The 10,828-nt window shown below is 44.2% G+C and overlaps 3 protein-coding genes across 3 annotated transcripts; all 3 read left to right on the forward strand.

The window, feature by feature from the left end:
• The first annotated feature begins 446 nt into the window (after window positions 1–446).
• On the forward strand, window positions 447–1,714 carry LOC108036282 (serine protease grass). Its single transcript, XM_017112293.3, has 4 exons — window positions 447–742; window positions 806–857; window positions 920–1,113; window positions 1,173–1,714. Exons 1-4 carry the CDS (start codon window positions 457–459, stop codon window positions 1,598–1,600), a joined length of 960 nt encoding a protein of 319 aa, XP_016967782.1. The 5' UTR covers window positions 447–456; the 3' UTR covers window positions 1,601–1,714.
• A 72-nt stretch (window positions 1,715–1,786) lies between these two features.
• On the forward strand, window positions 1,787–3,079 carry LOC108036279 (serine-threonine kinase receptor-associated protein). Its single transcript, XM_017112290.2, has one exon. It carries the CDS (start codon window positions 1,892–1,894, stop codon window positions 2,921–2,923), a length of 1,032 nt encoding a protein of 343 aa, XP_016967779.1. The 5' UTR covers window positions 1,787–1,891; the 3' UTR covers window positions 2,924–3,079.
• A 3,745-nt stretch (window positions 3,080–6,824) lies between these two features.
• Window positions 6,825–10,820, forward strand: LOC108036620 (cyclin-dependent kinase inhibitor 1). Its single transcript, XM_017112887.3, has 3 exons — window positions 6,825–7,614; window positions 7,672–8,072; window positions 9,402–10,820. Exons 1-3 carry the CDS (start codon window positions 7,451–7,453, stop codon window positions 9,566–9,568), a joined length of 732 nt encoding a protein of 243 aa, XP_016968376.1. The 5' UTR covers window positions 6,825–7,450; the 3' UTR covers window positions 9,569–10,820.
• The last annotated feature ends 8 nt before the right edge of the window (window positions 10,821–10,828 follow it).

Genomic DNA, 10,828 nt, shown 5'->3' on the forward strand with positions numbered 1-10,828 from the left:
CAAAACTTTGTAATAATGTAATAAATAATTTCTCTACAATTATTTCTAATATTGTAGAAATTATTGGCTTGAGCTAAAGGGTTAAGGGTATGTTTATCTAGTACTAAATCGAAAAATATTTCAATTTCATTGACTTGTATAAGCAATTGTTTTTGGTAATTAATATACGTAATTGTGTCGAGATATGTTTGTTCTACTTTTAAAGCTTACTCTGCATTCTGCTTCTGAAAAGTTGTTTAATTTTTCCCCTAACTATTTAAATATAATGTGTTTAATGCCTGATCTAGTTTCTTATTTCGCGATGATCATTTGCTACTATCAGCATTTAAATAAGAACAAATATGTTTGCTCTTCTAAGAAATTTCGCAGTGATTTTATAGGGTGATAAGGCATTTCCTATCAACAAACTGCACTTCAGAGAGATTCTTTCAGTCGCTTTCAATCTGAGCTTGCATCATGAAGTGTTTCCAAGAGATTTTCTGTCTGGCCTGGGCTTTCATCTGCCTTATAGAAGTATCTGAACTTGTACCACAAAATTGGACACCAGAAGAACGCAGCGTTTACGAGCAATTGCGACAACAGGATTGCGGAGTCCTTTCGAATATATTACCCATCCAAAGACTTAGAAGAAGGATCACCGGAGGCAGAAAATCTTCCCTAATGTCCCAACCATGGATGGCTTTTCTCTACATACCAGAGCATTTGGAAATTTGTCGTTGTGGGGGCTCCCTTATCTCAGAAAGTATTTATGGAGAAAAATACAAACTATTCATTAATTAATAATGATATTCTTTGATCAATTCAGGCTTTGTTTTAACTGCTGCCCATTGCATTAAACTGTGTCCACGGTTTAGAGAGTAAGTAAAATACAAATATTTCTTCCAGCATTTTATATATACCCCTATAATTAATTAATTAGAATAAGAGTGCGGCTGGGAGAACACGACTTAAATTCCTCACAAGACTGCACCACCTACGACTATAAAAAGTTTTGTGCCCCGCCCGTTGAGGAATTTTCTATAGAGAAGGCGATCATTCATGAGGAATTTAACCCCTTCTCCGCTTGGTTTGATGTTGCCCTGCTGAAACTGGACCGAAAAGTGGTCTTTAAAGGTAGAAAATCAGTTAATACATGTGGTATTTTAATTACTTTGAATCACCCTTTTCCTCAGATCACATCCGACCCATTTGTCTGCCTCTGACAGATCAACTCCTGGCGTTTACCTCCAACATTGGACAATCTTTCTTGGCGGTGGGCTGGGGAAAAACGGAGGATCTGCGCTTTGCCAACACTTCCATGGAGGTCTATATAAACACTGAGACGTGCACCGGCGGCAGGGATAACTCCTTCCTGTGCGCCAACGGAGACTTTGTGGATACCTGCACCGGCGACTCAGGTGGTCCGCTCACCTGGTCGATCCTGCACCTTGGCGCCGTTCGCACGGTGCAATTCGGAGTGGTCAGCTACGGGAGCACAGAGTGCGGAGCTGGTCAGAAGGCCTACTACATGGATGTGCCCACTTACATGCCCTGGATAATCAAGAAGCTGGCCAAGTTCTCACAGTTGCGAGTCAATTTAGATACTAATCATTTGAGGTAAAGATGAAAATAATATGTAATATATTTTGTATACTTATATTTAGAAATGCAATGGTTCTATCACAGTGTATTATTTATATTTTATTTGCATTAAATTGAACCCAGTGGTGTTATAGATATATATTTTTTATTTACCGAACTGTTTTTACAGACGTTTATGCCTGATCTAGTAACTCCGGTTAGATCTGTTCCTAATATTCGAGACCTTAGCTAAAACAAACCAAGCCCCGCTCAAGTTTTGTACAATCTTTTCTCGTTAGTTTTGTATAATCTCATTTCCATTATAATCGGTATGTCGCAACAGATTGGAGCCAAGTGCGTGGGCCACACCGACGCAGTAGTGGAGTTATCCTTCAGCAGGGACCTTGGTTCGGGCTTTTACCTGGCCTCAGCGGGACTCGATGGCATAGCCATGATGCGGCATGGTGACACTGGGCACATGATAGGCAATCTAAGGAAGCATAAGGCGGGCGTGTGGAGCGTCTCTTTGAACGAGGATGCAAGGATCCTGGCCAGCGGCGGTGCCGATGGCAAGGTTCGCATCTGGGATGCCTTGCTGGGGAAACAGCTAACGAAGTACACGCACGAAGAGACAGTGTCCTGTCTGGACTTGGATCCCAAAGGCAGTCGCCTGGTGAGCGGTTGCCTCGGCCTCGAACCCGCCGTGTCCCTCTACGACCTGGAGAAATCGGGCAAGAAGCCCCTGATGACGTTTCGCGGTCACCAGCGTGGTATCAGGGATCTGACCTTCTGCTTGGAGGAGAACTGCATCCTCACCTCCTCCTACGATCGCAATGTGAAGATGTGGGATTGCCGGAGTGGCGAGCGCACCCACTCGATAGTTCTCACCCACCACGCCAAAACGGTGGAGCTGCACCACGACAGGGAAATAGTTACCATAGCCTTTGAGCGCAGTGTGATCTTTCTGGATCCCAGGACCTTCGAGATCCTGAAGACCCGAAAGTGCCCCTTCAAGGTGACTTCGGCCGCCCTGCATCCCAGGAAGGAGAGCTACGCATGTGGCAACATTGAGGGTGTCGTCTACAAGTACGACTACGAGACGGGCCTTCCCCTGGGGTGCTACCAGGGCAGGTCCAAGTCAGCGATATGCTTTCTGAGGTTCAGTCCCGATGGCGAAATATGTGCGATGGCCCTGGCAAATGGAAACATCATACTTTGGCGACAGAACATGGACAAGAAGTACGGTCTTTGGACCACCGTCATGTCCTCGGATGAAGGAGCTGAAGAGGTGGACTACGTGGATGCTGATGACGAGGGGGAGGAGGAGGACCTGGATGGGGAGGAGAACGAGTCCATGAGTTGAACACCCCCTACACAACTGTACCCCTGCTTTGATTTGAGTTTCCTTCTTGGTTAATTGTGTTTTTTGTTCGGTTGCATCGTTCCCCATAATCAAAGTCCCAAAAGGGTCACGTTTCTCTTTCTCTCTAATAAATTTGTCTTGTGATTGAAAACCCCCAACAAATGGCCGAGCGATCTACCTGCCCTTTATGGCTATCTGACACTCATTTCCAACCTGTTTTGTGGATGATTTTCGAAAGGATTTCGGTTACTTTTCTACGCTGAACGATCGCCGACGCTGATTGCCTCGCTGCTTTATGCCGTTTCTCACCCGATGCAGTCATAAATGCGTTTTTTATTATTATTTGAGTTTGGTCGGGGAGTTCAGGAGTCGGGGAGCAGGGTCCCCTAGCACAGGGAACATGTAGGTAGGTATCCACCGAAAGCGACTGAGGTTTTTCTCCTTTTTTGGGGTAGTTCGGCGGCAGATAGCATGTACAAATACCGAGAGCCAGGAGATACATCTCTGGGTGATCTGCTTTCCTGACCTAAGATACCTGAGGATTTGACAACTTCTTGACTCGATGCCTCTGTTTGTTTGTTTATCTTTCTTTGGGTTCGCTCTCCTCGAATGGTTTTTCATAAATATTTATAATTTCTTGGCTGATAAAACGAGTTCCTCGCTGCGTGCTGGGCCAACGTATTTTCCAAAACACGTTTTCCACGCGTTTACCAGGAAAAGGAAACCTTTTCCCACAACCTCCTTGGTTGTTTGTCCACCCAGAGAGCCAGAGAGACTGTTCCAATAAAATGAGTTGTCATGCCGGCTTTATCCGTGGTCAGCACAAGTGCCTTTCCGCTGATTGATGATTGGAGTGGAAAGTAGCACAGTAGCCGCAGGATCAGCAAGGGATTAGCCTCAACGGTAGCCAGTCCAAATATTTGCATACTTGACCGACTATTTGCATTCCACTTTCGGGGAAATCCATCAATAACTCCCGATCTGACCGCAATTTGTCCGAGCAAAAGATCCAAGATAGGCCGAAGTCATTTATAAATGTCCTGCGCAGAGATTTTGTAATATTAATGATTGGTCATTTGCCAGGGTGAAATGCTTTGTAACACTTGGTGAAGATCGCCTATCCTGTTTCTGTGTTTTGGTAGGGATCACCACGATTAAGGTTGAGATATATAAATGGGGTTCCAGCTCAAGGAGTGTCTAATGGTCAGAAAAGGGTATTGAATATAATTGATGCCTAGATCTTCAGTCAAACGAAGGGAGTTTTCGTTAGATTTAAAAGGTAATTAAAAGGAAAACTCTGGGTCATATGTATGAAGACAATTAAATCTAAAATATGAATTTTCTAATTTTGAATCTTTTCGTTATTTTGTTCATTTGTCTTGTTCTGTTTTTTTCAGTCTTCTTGGTAAACTTTTCTAAAGTATATATTACTAAAGATACCTTTTTAACCTCCCTCTAAAAGTTATTATTTCCAAATGAAACACTCCCACAAGAAGTTGGGCTGAACCCCTGAAGTATCCTTGGTAGTGGCACACCTGCCTAGCAAAATTTCCAAAATTGCGGTCACAGTTCCGTGAGCTGAACAGTTTTTATGGTAATTTCCTTACGGAACCGAGAATATTTGAAAAGTATCTTACGGCAATTTCGATCGTTACTTAGCTGGCTGGTCATGCTCGCTGAACATTCGCACCCCCACCGGAACACGTGGCAGATCGGGCTAGGTTCTTGGCTATCGGTGGCCATACGAAGTGGGATATCTTGGGCCTCCTCCTGGGGTGAAATGGGCTGGCTTGATTGTGTGCTGTGTGTTGAGGCGATAAGACGGGCTGCATTCGAAATGAGTGTAACGTATATTTTATACAAGACCATGCAGGACGGGACTTCGTTGAGGTTTTAATAGAAGCGAGATAATGTTCTAAAGACCGCGACCTTTGCCTAGGAGACGCTGATAGTGTTTGCCCAGGTCTTATCGGCCCTAGGGGGATAGTTAGGAGCATTTGAGGGAATAACCGATAAGATCCGATTTCGATCCAACCAGCATTAAACGCTCCAATCAAGCGAATACCTTGAGTATCATCTAATGCCCGCACGTTCCACGAGAATCCTTTGGGATCTGCCCTTATAAAGGGGGACACTTGAGCACCGCTTTTCCACCTCTTTTCTCCGCCTTTTTTCCGCGTGTGTTGACACAACCCATATAAACCGTCGCCAGGATATCCTGCCCGGGAGGAAATTACTTAAAGGGATCACGAACTCTTTCCCCTTTCGAAAAACTCCTTCTTGAGTTGTTTATGTTTTCAGGCATGACTGCAACCGAACGCCAGTAGAATTCCCAAATTTGTTATAAAGTGTGTAAATTCACGTTGCTTTTCGTCCTGAGCGGAGGGTGTGTCCCATAAACAGAAAACCGAACCACAAGGGATCGGATCGTATGGGAGTGTAGAGGGAAGAATTATGGATGATGCTGCCTAATCGAACGGTCGTCAAACGATCTCTGCCTTTTTTGGGGTGATTGCACTCCGTTTTTTCTTGTTTTTTTTTTCTCGGGTTCTGTGTGGAAAACCAAGAGGTTTTTCTATTATTTCCTCGAGTGCAAAGGACAAAGCAAATGATGTCTTTAGCCGACGAATCTGACTTCCAGGGCTTTGTTCCCTTTCTCTCCTTTTTTATTTAATTGGATTTGTGCAAACAATATAAATCTCGTTTTATTGCTTTCTGGCAGTGTAATTTAATTTTTTACGATTTTGCACATGAAAAGGACTACAACTTTCGGAAAATGCAGCTTGAAATGACGGTAAAACTTTGGTTCTAAAATGCGAGCCATAACGGAAATTTGAAAAACCCAATGCAGTGGCAACGCCATGCGGAAATTCGAAATAGACGTGGGCCACATTTACTGGACCAGTGCCCCACATTGCTGGCGCGATTTTCCCCCTGGCAACACGAGGAAAGTGAAAAGAATCGGTGCCCCAAATTGCCCCCTGCCACGCCCCCTCGGCGGCTAAAAATCCAGTTTGAGGCCAAACAAACCGAAGCCAAAACATTTTTACTTTCGTATCTTCCCATCGCAATCGCGACCAAAAGTACAGCTCCACCGATGCAACAACAAACAAAAAGGCAGCGAGAACGCGGATGGAAATGGAGGGAGATGGGTGCATAGGGTGTGAGAGAGAGGGAGTTAGGGAGCGAGAGCGAGAGGGAGTTAGGCCGACTTTTTTGATACGCTCTAGCAAGGGGACTTTTTTTGAGTACTGATGTTCTTAGAGAAATTATAAAAGTTAAACACATTATTTATCTGCGGGTTAATAAAATTTGTATCCTTCGTATATATGAACTTCAAAAAAACTTTATACTTTTATAAAATACTTCAAATAGGTATAGCTTTAATTCTGAATTTTATTAACCATAGCAGCAATAGTAGTACTCTAAATTAAGTGAGTTAGCTTGTAAGAAACTTTAAAAAAATGTTTTAAGGACTTCCAGCTTAAAAAAAATCATAGTTAAAAAAAAAATTAAACTTAGTTGAATCCCATTAGTGTATCTGCAACGTACATTATCAACTAATAAATTAAATTAAAATTAAATTTTTATGTATTTATAATTTTTTAATTATTTATTTTTTTTAATTTTTTTGTTTGTTATTTTATTCCGTAGTACGGAAATACTAAGAAGTGCATTGCCCCTTCGCCATGCCGAACTCCCAGAAAAGCGCATTCAAACCCAACCGTAGGGTTCTCTTTCGCCCTCTCTGTCGCACCGCCGTCCCTCCGATCTTTTTGAATTCGAGGGTTGCTGCACAGAGAGCGCGGCCCGCTCTGCACTCGAGGCTGGCAACGCCGCTGGTGGTTGTTTGACGTTTGCTTTTGCTCCGTGTTTTATTTATCATTTATTCGTTTCTCCGAGTTCGTCGAGAGAGGTTCGCCCGAGATCGGTAGCGCTACAGCACGAAATCCCAGTGCGCAGTGCGCCAGCTAAGGACCCGAAAAAGTCAACAAACCTCGCTGTTACAACGCCTGCAAGTTGTATAAATAAACATAAGACCAATAGTGCTGCCCTGTGGCATCTTAACCGTAGCAAACTGAAAAGAGCGACGCAAACGCATAGTTTTGTGAGTGCAATAGCAGTGCAGTGTGTGGAAACCACCAACTGGAAACCGTGACCGAGTGCTATTAGACCAAGAACTCTGTTTATAATTAATTTATAAGCAATTGCAGTGTGAAAATTCACTTAGAAGGCAGCAAAACGTAAAAAAGAAGCTGCCACAAAGCACACACACAGGCGCACTGCTCTCCCACACACACACACACACACGCGCAGGCGAACGTGTGGAGACCGTGATTTGTATTCGTGTGGAGACTGCTCTCTCTCGCTCTTTTGGGGCTGCCCGAAAACAAAGTTTTGGCGCCAAAAGTTTGACAGTTCGCTTTGGCGTGCGATTCGCAAACAAGTGGCAAGAAAACTGCGTCCCAAAACAGAGCAGAAAAACATTAGAGGAGCTCAAGAACAGAAATAGTCCAATATACCAAGATGGTCAGTGCCCGAGTCCTGAATCCCGTGATGCTGAGTGAGTTCTGCAAGATGAGCAGCAGTCCGGCGGTGAGTCGCAATTTGCCCTGCGGTCGCCAGTTGAACCGCATCAAGCGTGACCTCTTCGGCACAGCCAAATCCGCCGAGGGTTCAGCCAACAAGACGTGAGTTCCACCTAAAACCCGAATTGTCAACCATAACTAACCTAACCCTCTTTACAGACCCTTCAATGCCGAACTGGAGCGCCACCAGGAACTGGCCACTCAAAAGTGGGGCTTCGACTTCCGCGCCGGCTGCCCTTTGACCGAGAAGTCCTCCTTCATCTGGGAACGCGTCAGCTTCCAGGAGTCCAGCTTCGCCCCGGAGATGTACACCCTCACCCGGGCCGCCCACGTTCGTCCCTCCGGCGACAGCAGTCCCAGTGACATGGACGTCTTGGTCAACGAGCGATCCGAGCGCGAGAACTTCGGCTCCAACCTGGTCAACTCCTCGCTGGAGTCCAACACCGATAATGACTCCTGCTACGACTCTCAGGACGAGTCGCTGACGTCGCGATTCAGCTCCTCCAACTTGGCCAGCACCTCCTCGATCGTCCTGCGCAAGCGACAGCCCAAAATCACAGGTGAGTTTCGCCACGGGGGTTGGTTTTGATCAGCGGAGCTTGACGGTTCCCAGGGACAAGCTTCATTGCACTTCGATAGACGTTACGAATTGGTTTCTGTTTTAGTTTTGTTTATTTTTGGTTCACAGGCTAAAATAGAGGGAGTTTTTTGAGGAACTTTATCTAGAGTTAGGGTCTTGTTTACAAAAGTAGCAATAGAAATTTAGAGGCATCTATCACTTTTTAACAGAATTTCAAAATGTTATTGCGCCAAGTTAAAAATATAGAATCCCGACATTTAAATAATAGTTGAAAACAAACGAAAAAGTTTAAGTGGTCCAACAAACCAGCCATTCAATTTCAACTAATGGGGTTGTTCGATTGGTTTCCCACATTATTGAGGTCCACTCCCTCAGCCTTTTTGTAAGTTTTCACTTCCCAGAAACCTCCTAGTAGTGGGCGTTTCTCGTGGAACTTAAACCCAAATTATAGCAATTAGCCAGTGCTTTGTGGGAGATTTATTTGCGTCTAAAAGGGTTAGTCAAAGCTGACTGCAGCTGTTTCAGCTCTTCAACTGCCAAAACCGAACGATTCTGATCTGATCCTCGGCCGCGCGGGGGTTGGTTTCCAGATCGATCGCATGCGGGCTGGCTGGCTGCATCTATAAATGCTAACAGCTGTGACTCCGCTTTGTCTACGGCCTGACCTCATTATGGAAAACGAGAGAGAGGGGTCTGGGGATCGGCTTTCAATGCACCACCATCCAGAGTCCGTGGCCTTATCAAACCTCCCTTTGATTGCTTTGTGCTCGGCGTTCTTTTTTTACTTTTATATGCGCCACTCGCACATGCATGTGTAATTATAATCGTAAAAAGTGTCTGTTCGGGGCACTATAAATGCACCCGCATCGGGTGGCCAGTTGGGAAGCCCTTGAATCCCTTAAAGCCCCGACTCGCTGTACTTTGGAAGAACTTTTCCCTACTGCGGCCAGTGAGCTAGAGTGCGTAATTTATGCAGCTATGCAGCAGCAGCAAGGCACCACTCTTGCTTTCGCCGGACTACCTGAAAAACCGGCTAGGGACCTACCGTCTGGCTGCCGTCTGGCATTTATTTGCTTGCTACCCCTGTGCAGATCTGCAACCCCCGGCTAGGGAAGTGCTGCCGGCCACGTGCCACAATCTGGGAATCTACCCGAAACCGAAATCAAAATGTGCAAAAACAGGCGGCGCCTGCTGTTTAGGGATCAATGACTTGTGGACAGGGATAGCCGGAAGTGCAGCAGCTGACTTTGATTTGTCCGTAACACGTAACAAGTATTAATAACTCGACATCTCTCTTTTCTGTTTGCAGAATTCATGAAGGAGCGCAAGCGTTTGGCCCAGGCACCCAAGAAACTATCGCCCGCAAAGCGTCTGCGCACCAGCTCTCCCAGCTCATCCGCCAGCTCGAGCTCCAGCGGAGGATTCGGATTGGGGACGCACATCGGGGCGATGCTGAAGCGTCCGCGCCACAACTAACGCTCCAGATTCGCTGGCCAACCCACCGAATTGCAATTTGTAATTTTATATATGATTTTTTATAAGCCACTGCGATTGAGTAGTATTTCCTAATTTTTTATTACGAACCTTTTTATGCAGTGCAAGGGCGACAGTTGCGAATATTAATCGTTAGTCTTCAACTACTCGTAACCAGTAATTAGTTGTAAGCCAACCAGTAAGCTCGAGCTACATGAAACTTTTTAGATTTCTCTAGTGAGAAATGCCATAAACTAAGTGATTAGTTCTTAACAACAACCAACTATTGAACTAGAAGAGGGAGAGACCGCAAGCTAAATGGAATTAGTCTTAACTATCTTGAAGCCAACCGAAATTTAACCTTTATAACGATGGAATACACTAACTTTACATAACTTTGTAAAACCCTTGCAAATTTCACTGGCAACTTTTGCATTTGAAATTTGCCGGGTGAACACAAAACTCATCCCTGCTCTGGCCTGCCATTTGTTTGTCGAAAAACTGAAACTCAGGGCAGAGCGGAATTGAATTTTGTTTTGCACTTTAAGGGCGCTAAAACGGAGCCCCAATAAGCCGGTTTTTGGCTCATTGTCGCCATGTTTTCGTCGACCTACTAACATATTGTACCAATTCGACCAGTGGAAAAGCAAGCTAAGAGAAGAAGAGGAATGCCTTTGAATTATTTTCGTCAATTTCTGCACGTTTGGATGCCTTATTCATAAGATTGCCGCCGAATGCACACAAATTGTCGCGCTCTCATTTCCTAACCAGTGGTAAAAATGTCCTTTATGATTTGCTACGATCTCTGGGCAAATTATGAAAACAATTTTGCCTAAAACTATCATGTACAAAAACTAGATTACTATACTATACACATAGGCAGAGCCTATTCTACATAACACTTATACAAAGCATCTATTTGTAAGGCCTAACTAAGAACAAAATCCAAAGTATTCTCCTAATATTTATATGTATAGATACGCTATGTATAATTAAATCATACGCAACTCATACTTCAATAAAACAAAACACAAAACAGCGCCGAATGTTATCTTTAAAATCTACAAAACATAAAACAAAAAAAAAAACCCTAAACACCTGCATAAAATCATTTACATGTTTGTTTGTTGACTTTTCCTATCCAATGCTTTGGTTGTAGCCGTAGCTGTAGTCTATTGAAATAATTTTGTACATTTCATAAGTTAATATTTGTTTTTCTGCAATAAATTGTTTTGATTTTTTAGTTGGTAGTAAACGAAGAGC

The sequence above is a fragment of the Drosophila biarmipes genome, chromosome 2R, assembly GCF_025231255.1.
Source record: "Drosophila biarmipes strain raj3 chromosome 2R, RU_DBia_V1.1, whole genome shotgun sequence".
NCBI lineage: Eukaryota > Metazoa > Arthropoda > Insecta > Diptera > Drosophilidae > Drosophila > Drosophila biarmipes.

Excerpts from the sequence above, each read along its gene's own strand:
- LOC108036282 (XM_017112293.3), top strand. The coding sequence starts at position 457 with ATGAAGTGTTTCCAAGAGATTTTCTGTCTGGCCTGGGCTTTCATCTGC. Across the intron at positions 858-919 it reads CTGTGTCCACGGTTTAGAGA|AATAAGAGTGCGGCTGGGAG; the intron begins GTAAGTAAAATA and ends TTAATTAATTAG. Across the intron at positions 1,114-1,172 it reads CCGAAAAGTGGTCTTTAAAG|ATCACATCCGACCCATTTGT; the intron begins GTAGAAAATCAG and ends CCTTTTCCTCAG.
- LOC108036620 (XM_017112887.3), top strand. The coding sequence starts at position 7,451 with ATGGTCAGTGCCCGAGTCCTGAATCCCGTGATGCTGAGTGAGTTCTGC. Across the intron at positions 7,615-7,671 it reads GAGGGTTCAGCCAACAAGAC|ACCCTTCAATGCCGAACTGG; the intron begins GTGAGTTCCACC and ends CCCTCTTTACAG. Across the intron at positions 8,073-9,401 it reads GCGACAGCCCAAAATCACAG|AATTCATGAAGGAGCGCAAG; the intron begins GTGAGTTTCGCC and ends TTCTGTTTGCAG.
- LOC108036279 (XM_017112290.2), top strand. The coding sequence starts at position 1,892 with ATGTCGCAACAGATTGGAGCCAAGTGCGTGGGCCACACCGACGCAGTA.